The 20,333-nt window shown below is 39.7% G+C and overlaps 1 protein-coding gene across 6 annotated transcripts in view; it reads left to right on the top strand.

The window, feature by feature from the left end:
- Positions 1-20,333, top strand: part of ELAPOR2 (endosome-lysosome associated apoptosis and autophagy regulator family member 2) — a 221,464-nt gene that overhangs the window by 136,051 nt on the left and 65,080 nt on the right. For all 6 annotated transcript variants that reach the window (XR_015162793.1, XR_015162794.1, XM_086397246.1 and 3 more), the window contains 5 exons: positions 3,343-3,490; positions 6,488-6,574; positions 11,042-11,147; positions 19,021-19,173; positions 20,083-20,171. Coding sequence is in view for 4 of the 6 variants with exons in the window: in XM_086397246.1 (XP_086253372.1) it covers positions 3,343-3,490; positions 6,488-6,574; positions 11,042-11,147; positions 19,021-19,173; positions 20,083-20,171 (583 nt within the window). In the remaining 2 variants the exon portion in view is untranslated. The remainder of the gene's footprint in view (positions 1-3,342; positions 3,491-6,487; positions 6,575-11,041; positions 11,148-19,020; positions 19,174-20,082; positions 20,172-20,333) is intronic.

The raw sequence follows: 20,333 nt of genomic DNA, 5'->3' as shown, positions 1-20,333 counted from the left end.
TTTTATCTATGTATTTACGGTTGTTGATACTCTTTTCTCCGATTTTATAAATGTGTGTTCAGTATTATTTTTTTAATCTGTAAAATTTTGTTTATCATTTCATGCAGGTCTGCTGCTCATAAATTCTCTCAACTTTCTGAAATCTAAACACATCTTTATTTAGCCTCAGTTTTGAAGAATATTTTGTTGGACGTAGGACTCTGGACTTTTACTTTTCTCCTTCTGTGTTTTAAAGGTGTTCCATTCATTACCTTCTGAACTCTCCCTTGTTTGTGATAAGAAAAAAAGAATTAGCTGTATTTTGCTTGGTTAGCTTCCTTTTATGTAATGTGTCATTGTTTCCTTGACTACTTATAATATGTTCTGTATTTCTTTGCTTATAATGTGTTCTCTATTTCTTTGCTAGTCATGTTGAGATGTGGAAGTCTCAGTCTTTTATTATTATTTTTTTGTTAGTAAAAACAAAGAATTCCAAAAATCTCACTCTTGTAATCCAGATAGAAAGTTAAATTTGAAGAGAAGATATTAAGTTGTGCTGTCAGATAGTCTGGTTGGAAACTTTTTTGGCCCAAAAGTTGACACATGACTCAAAGAAAGCATTGGTTTTCTTTGTATTTTTACTCTGCTTGAAGTTGACTGAGTTTCCTGGATCTGTAGGTTGATATTGTTATTAAATTTGGGAATTTTTTAAAGCTATTCTTTCACCAATATGTTTTTCTGCCCCCTTCTCTGCCTATTTTCCTTCTATAACTCCATTTACATGTAAGTTAGGCCACTTGGTGTTGTCCGTAGTCACTGAGACTCCATTTCCCCCCATTTTTCTCTCTTATACTTCAGATTACATAGTTTCTATTGCTCTGTCAGTATTTCTTTTGCAGTTTCAAACTTGATCTTAAGCTCATCTATTGAATTTTAAATTTCACAAATAGTAGTTTTCAGCTGTAGAATTTTCCATTTAGTTTTTAAAATAGTTATTATTTCCCTTTAAATAGTTGGGATTATTCATGCCTTCACTTACTGTATTCATCTCTTGATGTTTTTTGATTATATTTTTAAAAGCTGTCTTAAATACTTTTCTGTTTCTTTTCATTCTTTGTTGTCAATTAAGGGTCATGTTTTACCACTTCTTTGCATTTCTAGTAAATTTTTAATGTATCTTAGGCATCATGAGTGTTACAATGTGGAGAATGTGGATTATTTTTTTCTTTTGTGTAAAAGACGTTGGATTTTGATCTGGAAGGCTGCATATTTACCAGAAGAGTGTCTCGTTAGGTCTGGTATTTAGAATTTTTTTAAGGTGGCTCTGTATTGGTTTCACACTTAGTTCTAGCTCATGGTCTTTACTCTAGGGCACACTATAGCCTACTCCTTTTTTATAAATAATGTTATATTGGAACACAGCTGCATTCATTTATTTATGTGTTATCTATGGCTGCTTTTGAGCTATAATTGCCTAGTGGAGTACTGCAGGAGAGATCACATGGCTCATAAAGCCCCAGTTATGGACTCTTTGGCCCTTTATGAAAAAAATTGTGGATACCTACCCTAGGGCATGGTCCTTATTCCTAAAATGTGGCACTTCTGGAGTCTCAGATGGATGTCCAATGTGGTTATTAAATTTTCTCCTCTCTGGCTGGCCTGGAGATCCTGCAATACCCATAAACGTGACCTCTCTGATTTTGACTTAGTTTTGCAGTGGCTGTTCTCTACTAGGCCTGCACATTCCAGCCCCAAGCCTGGGCCTATAGAGAAGCTCCATGTGGACTTCTGGAGCCCCTGTTTTCTCTGCTTCTCATGCCTGTAAATTCTGGTTATTTCAGCTTCCCCCAGACATTCGTCCCTGTTTCTCCACTCAGTGAGACCACTGTGCTCTGGGAGCTGTCTCCCCGTGCCAGAGTCTGGAAAGTGTCCTGAGAATGAATGAGGTCAGGGTCAGCTTGGGCTTTGTCTCATGCGTTTTCCTGCTGTCAAGACCCTCGGTCCTGCACTGGCTAGTGTGAGTGCCGGAGCGTGGCTGGTGTGTTTTGTTTAGTTTACTGGATTGTTAAAGAAAAGGGCAAGTCCAGTACCAATCAGTGAGTCATGTTGAGACGTGGAAGTCTCAGTCTTTTTTTTTGTTGTTGTTAGTAAAAAGAATTTGCCAAAAATCTCACTCTTATAATCCAAATGGAAAGTTACATTCAAAGAGAAGGATATTAAGTTGTGCTGTCATACAGTCTGGTTGGAAACTTTCTTGGCCCAGAAGTGGACGCATGACTCACTGTTGATTAATCTAAGAATTAGCTTATGGTTAGATTTACAATCCAACTTTTGTTCACTAGTATATTTACTTAATCTTTTATTTTTTAAATAAAATTTCCTATCAGACTTTTGCTCCTACTATGTACTATGACACTATGATCTACATTTTATTTAGGTTCACTTTATTATATTTTTCCATCTGGCTGATCATGTACTTCTTTTTTTTTTTAAACAATCGAAATATAACAGTTGCATAGCAAATTGATATTATGCTAGTTTCAGGAGCATTACATAGTGATTTGACAGTGGCATATATTATGAAACGATCACCACAATAAGTTATTACAGTATTGACCATATTCTTTATCTTGTTTTTTACAACCTCATGACTTATTCATAACTGGAGGTTGGTACCCCTTCATCCCCTCCATCTATTCTGCTCCCCCCTCCCTGGCAACCACAGAAAACTAGTCTGTTCTCTGTATCTATAAGTCCCTTTGTGGTTTGTTTCTTAGATTCCACTTTCTCTCTCTCTTTTTTTTTCAGCTCAGTGTTATGTGGCAACCTGGAGGGAAGGGGAGTTTGAGGGAGAAAGATAAGTGTATATGTATAACTGAGGCCCTTTGCTGTTCACATGGAACGATCACAGCATTGTTCATTGACTATACCCCAATACAAAATAAACATTAAAAAGTATTTAGAGTCACTTTTAAAGGACTTTTTCTAGGATGATTTCTTCTCTCATAATAAATGGACACACCCCTGCCAATATGTGTTTGTAAATAAAACTTTAGATATTATTTGAGAGTAATTCCATCAAAGACTGCTAGAATTAGTGACCAGCTATCTAGTGATCATGTTTTTGGTGATAAGCAGCAGCTGCATGGCACATTAATTGCATCATCTCACGATGAGTTTAGGAAGTTATGCGCCACAAGACCTGAACCTTTTTTCAAGCAGTGGTGTTGGCCTTTGGGGTCCACATGCACTTCAGACTTCCCTGCTGCGCTTTGTTGACAGAACTGCTTTTAAATCTCGGTTATAGAACTTGTGAACAGAGAGGTTTCTGAATGCTAACATGAAATGGTTTTGTTTCCACAGCTCTTCTTGGGTCCCTCGTGGAAACTACATAGAGTCCAATCGTGATGACTGCACAGTGTCCTTGATCTATGCTGTGCACCTCAAGAAGTCAGGTTATGTCTTCTTTGAGTACCAATATGTGGACAACAACATCTTCTTTGAGTTCTTTGTAAGGCCTTTTATATTCTAGAATTCAGTTTTTAAAGGGCATTCATGTAAAATTTCTCTTAATCATTTGTTTCCATTTCAATGTGTGCCTTGGTTTTTTGTGTTAACTGAAGCTTTCGATAAGAAATATTTATTTTTTCTATAATCCTTTCTGGTTAATAATTATTTTTTTACCTCTGAGTTCTCTCCTTGTAGAATAACATTCAGGTTGTTTTCCTTTTGGATATGATCATTAGGTGACCATTTGGTTGAGACTTTTTGTGTGTTGAATATATTTCCTGAGATTCATTTAATTTTTTTATAGTGATAGATGCTATTTTGTTTAAAAATATGTTTTCACCAATCTTGGTTTTTATTTAAAAATATTTTTCTTCTGTTTTCAATTTTAAATATTTGAATTATTTAAATGTACTCATGGGCGATATTACAGAACTAGAAATGACTGTATCTTGCTGATTATCCCAGTTTTGTACAATATAAAGAAATCAAGGGATGAGGTAGTTGATGTCTCTGGCAAGAGATTAAATAACATTAAAGACTATAGGATAAAATAATAGTCTAACAGAACAGGATGTTACCACAAAGATTATTTAGCTATTTTTATGTAAACTGTACCTAATTGTGCAAATATTTGTTGTGGCAGTGACTCAAATGCTTGAGAAAAAATTGTTCCGATTGACTTCTTAAACCAAAAAAAAAAAAAAAAAGTATGTGTGTTGTGCAAGTAACTGGGAAAATATCTTGTAAAATGTTTCTGTGGCCCAGATTTCAGGGATAAATGTACTGATAATGCTAAAGCAAATTTATATTGCTCTTGATAATGGAAATTTCTAAATCAAAAGTTTGCTAGGAAGTATTTTTTGTGAATATATGAGCCTAAGATTTAAAGTCAAGAGATTCTGGCTCATGTCCCAATTCTGCAGTTGCTGGTTGTGTGTTACTGGACAACTAACTTTTCAGCTCTCAACATTCCTTTTCATAAAGAGGATTGTAGACCAGACCTTTTAAGGACCCTCTTTACTCTTAATATCCTTTGATGAGTTTAAGATATTAAGCAATATTCAAACAGATTGGCTTTTTAAGTTATATTTTGTTTGCAAGACACTTCTCAGAGTGAATAACTCCATATTCCATGGGATATTTTTGAAATATTACTAAAATAAAGTTAAAAAGCAAGGTAATTGTATAATTGTTTGAATAAACATTTAGTTCTGTGTTGTCTATTAAGTCCTTTGAGAGTTGTCAGTGAAGGTATTCTTAAGGCATGAAGTTTCATTGCTTCCTCTCAGTGATGCCTTTGTTCTTCTGGTTATGGATTGAAAAGGGATGGTGAGTTTATGTTTCCTCTTTTGTTGATGTTTCAGCTTAATAGGTTGCAATTTATTGACTCAGACAGTCAGTGCCTTATGTCCATCCTGCTAGTAGTTAATGGAAAGGGAATGTCTGAAGATTAAAGGATGCAGATGTACCTGTGAACGTTACAGATTGAAAGCAGTAAAATATTTAATGTTAGGAGTCTGGGAGTTTCATTCAGCTCTCCCCTCCACACATACTTTTTTTTTTTTTTTAAATGATGAAACTCAAACCTAGACAGAAGAAGTGATTGGACCAAGGTTATACCTTTACTAGTTACTTTTAGAATGAGTAACGAGAGGACTCAGATCTCCAGAATGCTAGTAGACTGTCAAAATAACACTAGATGTATGATATCTGCTGAGAAAAAAGCTTTCAGTTTATGCAAATATGGACCAAAAAAGGTATATAAAGGGTTTATATCTGTTTAAAAATGGCTTAACATTCGTATTGATTGTCATTATGCTTATAATATAAATATGGTACTTAAATTCAGTTAAAGCAAATATCCTTAGTAGCTGATTTCCTCTGGTTTTGGCTGTTAAAAGGATCTGTTTTCTAGTTAGTCAAGTCTTTAGGAAATAGCTCTTACTGACAAGATATTAATGCTGTTTGTGAAATTAGTCAGGGGAGTGAATAAAGTGGAAAAATAACTTAAAGAATAGAGAAATAGCCATTTTGGAGGAAGTACAGATGATGAGATATTATTTCAACCCCACTTTGATGCTGACTATTATGTGCTCACTTGCTAAGTCATGTCTGACTCTCTGCAACCCCATGGACTGTAGCCCGCCAAGCTCCTCTGTCCAAGGGATTCTCCAGGCAAGAATACTGGAGTGGGTTGCCATTTCCTTCTCCAGGGGATGTTCCTGACCCAGGGATTGAACCTGCATTGCAGGAGCTACGAGGAGAAGTCAAGACTGTAAATATAGCCTCAAGAAATCAAGATTGTAAAAAAATTACAGAGACATTTTTGATGTCTGTTTACTTTTTGTAGACTTGGAGAGGTATGTCCCAACTCCTAGGTATTTTAGAAGAATTGTCTGGAAAGCACAAGATGTTTGGTGCTGAAGATATTAGCTGTATTTATTTGAATTGCTGTAAAGTATCAACATTTGTCCCCAGATACCAACCGGGGTCTTTGACTTTGGCTATAGCCACTTATGCACACATTTGGATTAAGTCTTGGGGAACTGAAAACAAATCAGATTTCATTTATTTATTAATTTAAGGTTTAAATGGCCCTAAATCTTATAAAAATAAAATTTATTTTTATACTATTGGGCCTGCATGGTGAACACAAGCTTTTACATTTTTGCAATGACTTTTTCTCCTCTATGTGAATTTTCAGTGTTAACTCCCCTCTCCTCCTCTGCTTCCCATGCTCCTGCTTGCCCAATTTCCAACTTCTTAATGGGCTTGTCTTTTTGTTACAATAATGAGAAAGATTCACTTAGAACTACATACTCATGCAGTTGTCACTCAGGCTCCAGAGATCTGGTGTGTTTACTTATTGATAATTACTCGTGGCTGTTGTTTCCTACACATTGAAAGAAGCTCTTGTAGCCTGTCCTGTGATGAGTGACACATCTAATTAAAAACACTGTTCACTGAGCTTTACTGGGCCCTTATGTTTACTCCACAGATTCAGAATGATCAGTGCCAGGAGATGGACACCACCGCTGACAAGTGGGTAAAACTCACAGACAATGGAGAATGGGGCTCTCATTCTGTAAGTCTCTCTCTGCTCTTCTCTCATACCAACCCCATTCTTCTCCTTTCTTTTCTCAAACTTATTTTTAAAAGTTTATTTTAAAGAAAAAAATTATCTTTTAACTTAGAAATTTCTAGTTAGGGAAGAAATTGCCCCTAAGTTTCATGGACTCAGGCTCTTTCTAGTATTATTTTCTTTCCTTTTCTTTTCTCCTTAGCTCCTTCTCCCTGCTCTTTCCTATCACACTTCAACTGTCCTGCTTTTCAAGGGAGGCATTAACAGGAATGAAGTCTACTCAGAATTAATATACAGAACCTCTGGGTATGTAAGTTTACAGATGTGGTTATCATATGAAAGATATTAATCAGTGACTCTTGGCATTGGGTGGATCCTTGAGTTCGAAGCATCACTATGAACAAAGCTAACCATAGATGTGATGGAATTCCAGTTGAGCTATTTCAAATCCTAAAAGATGATGCTGTGAAAGTGCTGCACCCAATATGCCAGCAAATTTGGAAAACTCAGTAGTGGCCACAGGAATGGAAAAGGTCACTTTTCATTCCAATCCCAAAGAAAGGCAATGCCAAAGAATGCTCAAACTACTGCACAATTGCACTCATCTCACACACTAGCGAAGTAATGCTCAAAATTCTCCAAGTCAGGCTTCAACAGTACATGAACCATAAACTTCCAAATATTCAAGCTGGATTTAGAAAAGGCAGAGGAACCAGAGATCAAATTGCTAACATCCATTGGATCATAGAAAAAGGAAACAAGTTCCAGAAAAATGTCTACTTCTGCTTTATTGATTATGCCAAATCCTTTGACTATGTGGATCACAACAAACTGTGGAAAATTGTTCAAGAGATGGGAATATCAGACCACCTGACCTGCCTCTTGAGAAATCTGAATGCAGGTCAGGAAGCAACAGTTAGAACTGGACATGGAACAACAGACTGGTTCCAAATAGGGAAAGGAATATGTCAAGGCTGTATATTGTCACCCTACTCATTTTACTTATATGCAGAGTACACCATGAGAAACGCTGGGCTGGATGAAGCTGAAGCTGGAATCAAGATTGCTGGGAGAAATACCAATAACCTCAGATATGCAGATGACACCACCCTTATGGCAGAAAGCAAAGAACTAAAGAGCCTCTTGATGAAAGTGAAAGAGGAGAGTGAAAAAGTTGGCTTAAAGCTCAGCATTCAGAAAACAAAGATCATGGCATCTGATCCCATCACTTCATGACAAATAGATAGGAAAACAATGGAAATAGTGACAAACTTTATTTTCTTGGGCTCCAAAATCACTGCAGATGGTGACTGCAGCCATGAAATTAAAAGACGCTTACTCCTTGGAAGAAAAGCTATGACCAACCTAGACTGCATATTAAAAAACAGAGACATTACTTTGCCGACAAAGGTCCATCTAGTCAAAGCTGTGGCTTTTCCAGTAATAATGTATGGATGTGAGAGCTGGACTATAAAGAAAGTTGAGCACTGAAGAATTGATGCTTTTGAACTGTGGTGTTGGAGAAGACTCTTGAGAATCCCTTGGACTGCAAGGACATCCAACCAGTCTATCCTAAGGGAAATCAGTCCTGAATATTCATTGGAAGGACTGGTGCTGAAGCTGAAACCCCAGTACTTTGGCCACCTGATGTGAAGAACTGACTCAATGGAAAAGATCCTGATGCTGGGAAAGGTTGAAGGCAGGAGGAGATGGGGATGAAGAGAACGAGATGGTTGGATGGCATCACTGACTCGATGGACATTAGTTTGAGCAAGCTCCAGAGTTGGTGATGGACACGGAAGCCTGGCATGCTCCAGTCCATGGGGTTGCAAAGAGCCAGACATGACTGAGCAATGGAACTGAACTGAGTTTCTTTTATCCAGCTTTCTCTGCAGTTACCCCAAGAAGCGATTTTCAAAGTTGTCTTCTTGGGGACTGTTCTGAGCCCAGTTTTGCACAGCTCTGCATATCACAAAATTCATCCATGTCTGGAGCTGAAACCTGCTTTCTATCTGTTACCCATTGTTCAAAATTCTACCCTTTCTGGTTGTGTCTGGTAAACTGCTTATTTCTTTAAGGACAACCCTGAGTGTTTGAAGGCAATTATTAGGTAACACAGTCCCTAAATCTGTTATTATTTGAGGCACTGTCCCTTTGGAGTGAGACATGGATTTAAAATCTAGAAAAATGGTATAGATGAACCTTTTTACAAGGAAGAAATAGAGACACAGATATAGTGAACAAATGTTTGGACACTAAGCGGGGAAGGGAGTGGGGTGAATTGGAAGATTGGGATTGACATATATACACTACTAGGTATAAAATAGATGACTAATGAGAACCTGCTGTATAGCACAGGGAACTCTACCAAATGCTCTGTGGTGACTTAAATGGGAAGGAAATCCAAAAAAGAGGGCATATGTGTGCACATATAGCTGATTCACTTATTGTACAGCAGAAACGAACACAACATGGTAAAGTACTATACCCTAATTTGATCCCTGAGTCGGGAAGGTCCCCTGGAGAAGGAAATGGCAAAGCACTCCAGGGTTCTTGCCTGGGATATCTCATGGACAGAGGAGCCTGGCAGCCTATAGTCCATGGAGTTGCAAAAATCAGAAATAGCGACTAAACAACAGCAGCAGCTCTGGTTTATAGTCGTTGTGTTTCTTTAGGCAATTGACTTTGTCTCTTTGACTCTAATAGTTCATATGAGAAATAGGACCAATCTTGCAGAGTTAAATGAGAGGATACATTTTATTCAGTGGCTCAGTCACGTCTGACTCTTTGTGACCCCATGGACTGCAGCATGCCAGGCTGCCCTGTCCTTTACCATCTCCCGGGGTTTGCTCAAACTCATGTCCATTGAGAGGATACATAGGGAGGGCCTAACATGGTGCCTGCCGTGTAGATTGAACACTGTTTCAATAAGTGCCCATCCATCCTTGCCTTTGTGTTGTAGCAGATACCTCATCCTTGAGTGATTAATATAATGCATCCTTTCAGAGTAATTTTTTTGATCTGTATGCCTGGAAGTGATATTAGTACGAATTAAAATCCATTCACCTAAGCTTTCAGTCCTCTGGGCTTTGAAGGTACAAGTAACCCTTGGCAGCAAATATGCTTTCTTCACTTGTAAAGACTTAACACAAAGGAAGAGTATTTAACATACAGCTTTTCTGACTCTCTGGCAGGGTGAGGTAGTCAGATATGTTTTAATTTTATATTGCTTGAATTCGCCCAGCCAGACTCCATAGAGGTATAAGGGTGGCAAATGAGAAAGCAAAACACCCTTCAGTTCAGTTCAGTCGCTCAGTCGTGTCCGACTCTTTGCGACCCCGTGAACCGCAGCATGACAGGCCTGCCTGTCCATCACTAACTCCCGGAGTCCACCCAGACTCATGTCCATTGAGTTGGTGATGCCATCCAACCATCCCATCCTCTATAATCCCTTTCTTCTCCTGCCCTCAATCTTTCCCAGCATCAGGGTCTTTTCAAATGAGTCAGCTCTTCGCATCAGGTGGCCAAAGTATTAGACTTTCAGCTTCAAAATCAGTCCTTCCAATGAACACCCAGGACTGATCTCCTTTAGGATGGACTGGTTGGATCTCCTGGCAGTCCAAGGGACTCTCAAGAGTCTTTTCTAACACCACAATTCAAAAGCATCAATTCTTTGGCAATCAGCTTTCTTTATAGTCCACTCTCACATCCATACATGACCACTGGAAAAACCATAGCCTTGACTAGACGGACCTTTGTTGACAAAGTAATGTGTCTGCTTTTTAATATGCTGGCTAGGTTGGTCATAACTTTCCTTCCAAGGAGTAAGCATCTTTTAATTTCATTAGTTTACTTGACTGAATCAGCATGAAATTGATCGGAAAAGTAATTTGATAAAAATGTTCTGGTGGCAAAGGAAGCAAATATTAGACATTGTATCATTTACATTCTGGAGCCATAGAGTCAAATCAGGCTATTCTATAAGAACAGTCCTATTTTTCTTTTGTTGCTGTTGCAGTGTTGTTTGTTAAGTAATTTTAAAAGGAAGCAAACTCATTCTATTACCTTTTTGTTTTCAGAGCCCAGAGATTTACTTATGAATAGTGACAGCAATCAGTATGTAATTGGGCTAAGTGCCTCTCACAATCTAAATTGAGTCTTTTAAATATAAACCAAGTCTTCATGCACATGATTTGAAATTCATTTTATCTTCTTCCACGCTTGAAGAATTTTCTGTTCCTCCCTCTTTACTGTATTTTTGGGGTTGGCAAACTTTTTCTTTTTTTTTTACAAAATGTGAATTTAAGGAAAGCTTAAGTCTCAGTAAGTAGTTGATTTAAATTTGTGGGTTCCAGATAATCGTGTTTCATTTTAATGTGTTGAAAAGTGTATAGGGGATTAACTTTGATATAGGTATGGTTGGAAGTAGCATGGTTTATCTGACCTGAGTGTCTTGTGTTTTCTTTACAGGTAATGTTGAAATCAGGCACAAACATACTATACTGGAGAACTACAGGCATCCTTATGGGTTCCAAGGCAGTCAAGCCAGTGTTGGTAAAAAATATCACAATTGAAGGTATTTCACATCTGTCTCTTTTAGTAGTCGCCTATCCCATTTAAAATACTGACTACATTGTTGGTTTCACTGGTTCAAGGGGATATGGGACAAAAATTAGCAGGTTAGACATCATATTGGCCTAGAGACTCTGGTTTTATTTCTGGCAAGTTGGCTGTTTGTTTTTCCAATCCCTAAACTGAATTATTTAATCTGTGTGAGAAAGTAAAAATAATGACAATTGTAGGTGTCTTGAAATAAAAGAAAACAATCTTTATTAATAGCCTACTCTTCATTCAAGAAGACTTCATTGTGCTGGCATAGTACTTATACGGGTCACGACTGTATCCATAAAAATAACAGTGAAATAAATATCTTGGCTTGTCTCCTACACCTTTTGCCTCTCTTAACCAACTGCATTTTCTGACTCCTGAGAGTGGACAGCATGTTCTGGCATGGTTCATTATCAGAGCTACTTTTACTTAAAGCAGTGATTTCTCTTTTATTTAACTTTGATTTACATTTTACTATGGTAAAAGTGTGCTTCTTCCTGTGAAGCTAACTCATTAGTTGTAGGGACATCTGCTGGTGATACCTGGACTTACAAACCTGAAGAAAAGTCAGCTTTTCCCTGGGTCTTACGGGTCTTGTCTGTATGTAACTAGTGAGCAGTGGAGAAAAAGCGAAATGGTAGACACAGAAAGAAGAGAATGGTACAGAATTGGAAGGAATCAGAATTTACAACATTTCTGATTAATGAAGTTGTTTTAATAGCTGAGCTTATACACTGATTCAGTTCAGGTCAGTCACTCAGTGATGTCGGACTCTTTGCGACCCCATGGACTGCAGCACGCCAGGCTACCATGTCCATACCAACTCGGAGCTTACTCAACTTTATGTCCATTGAGTTGGTGATGACATCCAACAATCTCATCCTCTGTCAACCCCTTCTCCTCCTGCCTTCAGTCTTTCTCAGCATCAGGGTCTTTTCCAGTGAGTCAGTTCATCCATCAGGTGGCCAAAGTACTGGAGCTTCAGCTTCAGCATTGGTCCTTCCAATGAATATTCAAGACTGATATCCTTGAGGATTGACTGCTTTGATCTCCTTACAGTCCAATGGACTCTCAAGAGTCTTCTCCAACACCACAGTTCAAAAGCATCAATTCTTCAGTGCTCAGCAAGTCTTTATAGTCCAACTCTCACATCCGTACATGATTACTGGAAAAAACATAGCATTGACTAGATGGACCTTTGTTGGCAAAGTAATGTCTCTGCTTTTTAATATGCTGTCTAGGTTGGTCAGAACTTTTCTTCCAAGGAGAAAGCACCTTTTAATTTCATGGCTGCAGTCACCAACAGAGTGATTTTGGTGCCGAAGAAAATAAAGTCTGTCACTGTTTCCATCGTTTCCCCATCTATTTGCCAGGAAGTAATGGGACGGATGCCATGATCTTCATTTTCTGAATGTTAAATTTTAAGCCCACTTTTTCACTCTCCTCTTTCATTAAGAGGCTCTTTAGTTCTTCTTTGCTTTCTGCCATAAGGGTGGTGTCATCTGCATATTTGAGGTTACTGATATTTCTTCCAGCAATCTTGATTCCAGCTTGTGCTTCTTCCAGCCCAGCATTTTTCATGATGTACTCTGCATATAAGTTAAATGAGCAGGGTGACAATATACAGCCTTGACGTATTCCTTTTCCTATTTGGAACCAGTCTGTTGCTTCATGTTCGGTTCTATTGCTTCTTGACCTGCATACAAAGTTCTCAGGAGGCAGGTCAGGTAGTCTGGTATTTGTTGTGATCCACACAGTCAAAGGCTTTGGCATAGTCAATAAAGCAGAAATAGATGTTTTTCTGGAACTCTTGCTTTTTCTATGATCCAATGGATGTTGGCAATTTGATCTCTGGTTCCTCTGCCTTTTCTAAATCCAGCTTAAACATCTGGAAGTTCACGGTTCACATACTGTTGAGGCCTGGCATGGAGGATTTAGAGCATTACTTTGCTTGTGTGTGAGTGCAATTGTGTGGTAGTTTAAGTATTTTTTGGTGTTGCTTTTCTTTGGGATTGGAATGAAAACTGACCTTTTCCAGTCCTGTGTCCACTGCTGAGTTTTCCAAATTTGCTGGCATATTGAGTGCAGCACTTTCACAGCATCATCTTTTAGGATTTGAAATAGCTCAACTGGAGTTCCATCACCTCCACAGCCAGCCTTCTTGATAGTGATGCTTCCTAAGGCCCATTTGACTTTGCATTTCAGGATGTCTGGCTCTAGGTGAGTGATCACACCGTCATGACTATCTGGATCATGACGATCTTATTTGTATAGTTCTTCTGTGTATTCTTGCCACTTCTTCTTAATATCTTCTGCTTCTGTTGGGTCCATACCATTTCTGTCCTTTATTGTGCTCATGTTTGCATGATATGTTCCTATAATGTCTCTAATTTTCTTGAAGAGCTCTCTAGTCTTTTCCATTTTATTGTTTTCCTCTATTTCTTTGCCTTGATCACTGAGGAAGGCTTTCTTATCTCTCTTTGCTATTCTTTGGAACTCTGCATTCAAATGGGTATATCTTTCCTTTTCTCCTTTGCCTTTTGGTTCTCTTCTTTTCTCAGCTATTTCTGAGGCCTCCTCAGACAACCATTTTGGCTTTTTGCTTTTCTTTTTCTTGGGGATGGTCTTGATCACTGCCTCCTAAACAATGTCACGAACCTCTGTCCATAATTCTTTTGGCATTCTATCAGGTCTAATCCATTGATCTATTTGTCACTTCCACTGTATAATCATAAGAGATTTGATTTAGGTCATACCTGAATGGTCTGGTGGCTTTCCCTACTTTCTTAAAATATGAATTTGGCAATAAGGAGTTCATGATCTGAGCCATAGTCAGCTCCTGGTCTTGTTTTGCTGACAGTATAGAGCTACTCCTACAAGACTTACTAAGAACTAACACCCCAAAGAGATGTCCTTTTCGTTATAGGGGACTGGAATGCAAAAGTAGGGAGTCAAGAAATACTTGGAGTATCTGATAAATTTGGCCTTGGAGTACAGAATAAAGCAGGGCAAAGGCTAGTAGAGTTTGCCAAGAGAATGCACTGGTCACAGAAAACGCCCTCTTCAAATAACACAAGAGAAGACTCTACACATGGACAGCACCAGATGGCCAACACCGAAATCAGATTGATTATATTCTTTGCAGCCAAAGATGTAGAAGTTTATACAGTCAGCAAAAACAAGACCGGGAGCTGACTGTGGCTCAGATCATGAACTCCTTAATGCCAAATTCAGACTTAAATTGAAGAAAGTAGGGAAAAACCACTAGACCATTTAGGATGACCTAAATCAAATCCCTTATGAGAAGTGAGAAATAGATTCAAGGGATTAGATTTGATAGAGTGCCTGAAGAACTATGGACAGAGGTTTGTGACATTGTACAGGAGGCAGTGATCAAGACCATCCCCAAGAAAAAGGAATGCAAAAAAGCAAAGTGGTTGTCTGAGGAGGCCTTACAAATATCTGTGTAAGAAGAGAAATGAAAGGCAAAGAAGAAAAGGAAAGATATACCCATCTGAATGCAGAGTTGCAAAGAATAGCAAAGAGAGATAAGAAAGCCTTCCTCAGTGATCAATGCAAATAGAATGGGAAAGACTAGAGGTCTCTTCAAGAAAATTAGAGATACCAAGGGAACATTTCGTGCAAAGTTGGGCTCGATAAAGGACAGAGATGTTATGGACCTAACAGAAGCAGAAGATACTAAGAAGAGGTGGCAAGAATACACAGAAGAACTGTATAAAAAAGATCTTCATAACCCAGATAACCACAGTGGTGTGATCACTCAACCTAGAGCCAGACATCCTGAAATGCAAAGTCAAATGGGCCTTAGGAAGCATCACTACAAACAAAGCTAGTGGAGGTGATGGAACTCCAGTTGAGCTATTTCAAATTCTAAAATGTGATGCTGTGAAAGTACTGCACTCAATATGCCAGCAAATTTGGAAAACTCAGCAGTGGCCATAGGACTGGAAAAGGTCAGTTTTAATTCCAATCCCAGAGAAAGGCAATGCCAAAGAATGCTCAAACCAGCACACAATTGCACTCATCTCACACGCTAGTAAAGTATTGCTCAAAATCCTCCAAGCCAGGCTTCCACAGTACGTGAACCATGAACCTCCAGATGTTCAAGCTGGATTTAGCAAAGGCAGAAGAACCAGAGATCAAATTGTCAACCTTTGTTGGATCATTGAAAAAGTGAGCGAGTTCCAGAAAATCATCTACTTCTGCTTTCTTGACTATGCCAAAGCCTTTGACTATGTAAATCACAACAAACTGGAAAATTCCTCAAGAGATGGGAATACCAGACCACCTGACTTGCCTCTTGAGAAATCTGTATGCAGGTCAAGAAGCTACAGTTAGAACTATACATGGAACAACATACTGTTTCCAGATGTGGAAAGGAGTATGTCAAGGCTGTATATTGTCACCCTGCTTATTTAACTTATATGCAGAGTATATCCTGAGAAATGCTGTGTTGAATGAAGCAGAAGCTGGAATCAAGATTGCTGGGAGAAATACCAATAACCTCAGATATTCAGATGACACCACCCTTATGGCAGAAAGTGCAAAAGAACTGAAAGCCTCTTGATGAAAATGAAAGAGGAGAGTGAAAAAGTTGGCTTAAAACTCAACATTCAGAACATGAAGATCATGGCATCTGGCCCCATTGCTTCATGCAAACAGATGGGGAAACAATGGAAAAAGTGACAGACTTTATTTTCTTAGGCTCCAAAATCACTGCAGCCATGAAATTAAAAGACACTTGCTCCTTGGAAGAAAAGTTATATCCAATGTAGACATCATATTAAAAAGCAGAGACATTACTTTGCCAACAAATGTCCGTCTAGTCAAAGCTATGGTTTTTCCAGTGGTCATGTATGGATATGAGAGTTGGACTATAAAGTCAGCTGAGCGCCAAAGAATTGATGCTTTTGAGCTGTGGTGTTGGAGAAGACTCTTGAGAGTCCCTTGGACTGCAAGGAGATCAAAGCAAATCGTAAAGGAAATCAGTCCTGAATATTCATTGGAAGGACTGATGCTGAAGCTGAAGTTTCAGTACTTTGGCCACCTGATGTGAAGAACTGACTCACTGGTAAAGACCCTGTTGCTGAGAATGACTGAAGGCAGTAGGAGAACAGTTGACAGAGGATGAGATGGTTGAATGGCATCACTGACTCTGTGGACATGAATGTGAGTAAGCGCCGAGTTGGTGATGGGCAGGGAAGCCTGGCGTGCTGCAGTCCATGGGGTCACAGAGTGTCAGACTCGATCAGTGACTGAACTGAACTGAACTGATAGAGCTTCTCCATCTTTGAATGCAAAGAATATAGTCAGTCTGATTTCGCTATTGACCATCTGGTAATGTCCATGTGTAGAGTCTTCTTTTGTGTTATTAAAATAGGGTGTTTCTATGCCAGTGCATTCTCTTGGCAAAACCCTGTTAGCCTTTGCTCTGCTTCATTCTATTCTCCAAGGCCAAATTTGCCTGTTACTCCAGGTATCTCTTTAATTCCTAGTTTTGCATTCCAGTCCCCTATAATGAAAAAGACATCTTTTTTGGGTGTTCTAGAAGGTCTTGTAGTTTTTCATAGAACTGTTCAACTTCAGCTTCTTCAGCATTAGTGGTTGGGACATAGACTTGGATTTTTGTGATATTGAATGGTTTGCCTTGGAAACGAACAGAGATCATTCTGTCATTTTTGAGATTGCACCCAAGTACTGTATTTCACACTCTTTTGTTGACTATGAGGGCTACTCCATTTCTTCTAAGGGATTCTTGCCCACAGTAGTAGATATAATGGTCATCTGGGTTAAATTCACCCATTCCAGTCCCTTTTAGTTCACTGATTCCTAAAATGTTGATATTGTCTCTTGCCATCTTCTGTTTGACCACTTCCAATTTACCTTCATTCATGGACCTAACATTCCAGATTCCTATGCAGTATGGTTTAAAGCATCGGACTTCCATCACCAGTCACATCCACAATTGGGTTTTATTTTTGCTTTGACTCCATTTCTTCATTCTTTCTGGAGTTATTTCTCCACTGTTCTCCAGTAGCATATTGGGCACCTGCCGACCTGGGGAATTCATCTTTCAGTGCCCTATCTTTTTGCCTTTTCATACTGTTCATGGGGCTTTCAAGGCAAGAATACTGAAGTTGTTTGCCATTCCCTTCTCCAGTGGACCACGTTTTGTTAGTACTCTCCAGCATGACCCGTGAGTCTTGGGTGGCCCTACATGGTGTGGCTCATGGTTTCATTGAATTAGACAAGGCTGTGGTTCCATGTGATCAGTTTGATTAGTTTTTTGTGGTTGTGGTTTTCATTCTGTGTACCCTCTGAAGGATAAGGATACAGGGCTTATGGCAGCTTACTGATGGGAGAGACTAACTGAGGGGGAAACTGGGTCTTGTTCTGATGGGTGGGGCCATGCTCAGTAAATCTTTAATCCAATTTTCTGTTGATGGGTGGGGCTGTGTTGTCTCCCTGTTGTTTGACCTGAGGCCAAACTATGGTGGAGGTAATGAAGATAATGGGGGCCTCCTTCAGTAGGTCCCATGCATGTGCTGCTGCACTCAGTGCCCCCAACCCTGCACCAGGCCATCACTGACCCATGCCTCCGCCGGAGACTGCTGGACACTCACGGGCAAGTCTGGGTCAGTCTCTTGTGGGATCACTGCTCCTTTCTCCTGGGTCCTGGTGTGCACAAGGTTTTGTTTGTTCCCTCCAAGAATCTGTTTTCGCAGACCTGTGTAAGCTCTGGTGCTTCTATGATGGCGTTAATGGTGACCTTCTCCAAGAGGGCTAATGCCATTCCCAGGTCTGCTGCACCCAGAACCCCTGCCCCTGAAGCAGGTCACTGCTGACCCATACCACCCATACCTCTGCAGGAGACACTCAAACACAGTTCTGGCTCAGTCTCTGTGGAGTCTCTGAGTCCTGGTGCACACATGGTTTTGTTTGTGCCCTCCAAGAGTCTGTTTCCCCAGTCCCGTGTAAGTTCCTGCAGCTCTGTGATGTGGTTAATGGTGACCTCCTCCAAGAAGGCTTATGCCATACCCAGGTCTGCTGCATCCAGGGCCTCTGCCTCTGTGGCAGGCCACTGCTGACTTGTACCTCCACAGGAGACACTCAAACACTCAAAGGCAGATCTCAAAGGCAGGTCTGGCTCAATCTCTTAGGACTTTTCTGGTGCACACAAGGTTTTGTTTGAGCCCTCTGAGCATCTCTGGTGGGTATGGGGTTTGGTTCTAAATGTGATTTCATCCCTCTTGCTGTCTTGCTGGGGCTTCTCCTTTGCCCTTGGGAGTTGGGTATATTTTTTTGGTGGGATCCAACATTCTCCTGTTGACAGTTGCTCAGCAGTGAATTGTAATTTTGGAGTTCTCGCAGGAGAAGATGAGCGCACATCCTTCTACTCTGCCATCTTACTATGGAATCTCATACACTGATTATATACTTCTATCAAATCTGAATCTCTTAACTGTTCACTATACTTCATTGTTCAATTCAGTATTCATCCCAGCTCTCTACAAACAGTAAATACATTTGTGATGTTGAATTAATGGTATATAAAAGACCTGGGTTGAGCTTACTATTAATATTTCTTGTTCACTTCTGGTAGCAGAAGCAAGGACATGCTGATTTGTTGCTGTTGGGCCCTCCCCCTATGCTCTGTCTCCTGTTTCCACACAGGGTGACACAGGGTCCTCCCTCCATGCTCTGTCTCCCATTACCACTTAGGGGTGATATAATGCCCTCCCTTCATGCTCTTTCTTCCATTACCACACAGGGGTGGTACAGGGCCCTCCCTCCATGCTGTGTCTCCCGTTACCACACAGGGGTGGCCTACACATCAGAATGCTTTCCATGCAAGCCCGGCACCTTTAGCGACAAACCAGGTTCGTTCATCTGCCAAGTGTGTCCCAGAAACACCTATTCTGAGAAGGGAGCCAAAGAATGCATCAGGTGTGATGAGGACTCGCAATTTTCAGGTAAGATGAGTCTCCCGTTTATACTCTTTGATCTTTTTTGCTAAATTTATGTTTGTGGACAGTATATAGTCATAAGCCAGAAATCACACATACAATGTGATGAAAACAGTGGGCCAGAAACCAAAGTCCTGAAATGAATTCATACTTAGTGGATAAAATAGGACTTCTAATTACCTCTTTCTGCAGAACTTTTCTTTTTGTCCGTAATGTTTTCTGTTCCACAACCCCCAGGTAGCTGTTTTGGATATGTTTATACTTGCCTAAAAAAATTTTGTATTGTACTTTTAGATGATTCGTTGGCATGGAGATGTACTTAGAAACTTAATTTGTTCCAGATTTACAACATGCAGTGATAATGAAGGAAATCTAATGTTTTCTTAGAAAGCTATGATATGCTTCTTGTGTACCTTGGAAACATTTTATTGCTCTAGGAAAAAAAAAAAAAAAATCCAGGCCTTCATTTGCTCTAGGCCTAACTAGTTCTTGGAGAAGGCAATGGCACCCCACTCCAGTACTCTTGCCTGGAAAATCCCATGGATGGAGGAGCCTGGTAGGCTGTAGTCCATGGGGTCTCGAATAGTCGGATATGACTGAGCGACTTCACTTTCACTTTTCACTTTCATGCATTGGAGAAGGAAATGGCAACCCACTCCAGTGTTCTTGCCTGGAGAATCCCAGGGACGGAGGTGCCTGGTAGGCTGCCATCTATGGGGTCGCACAGAGTCGGACACGACTGAAGCGGCTTAGCAGCAGCAGTAGGAGTAACTAGTTCTACCTAAATTCTTCTGGCAAGATTATTTTTACTTTTCACTTGTCTGCTTTTTGTTTGTTTGCTTGTTTTCATGTTTGCCTTTTTCGTAGAGTCACAACATAAATGACTCATTTCTGAAATGCATTCTTGTGTTGCAGAAGAAGGATCCAGCGAGTGTATGGAGCGCCCTCCCTGTACCTCAAAAGACTATTTCCAGATCCACACTCCATGTGATGAGGAAGGAAAGGTACAGGCTATGTTCAGTCATCTACATCCCTCATTTATCCACCCCTTTTCCTATTTTGAACAGACTACAGTTTGTTCCTTAGACAGTTAAATGAGCAGATATATAGCACGTGTGTTTAAGTAGCACAGAGGAAATTTAAGAATTTAGACTCCTAAGCCCACC

This window comes from Bos grunniens, chromosome 4 (assembly GCF_055505025.1).
Source record: "Bos grunniens cultivar Pamir isolate PY7600 chromosome 4, Bosgru_T2T1.0, whole genome shotgun sequence".
NCBI lineage: Eukaryota > Metazoa > Chordata > Mammalia > Artiodactyla > Bovidae > Bos > Bos grunniens.
The sequence above is the reverse complement of the archived record's forward strand: the minus strand, read 5'-3'. Positions and strand labels throughout refer to the sequence as shown.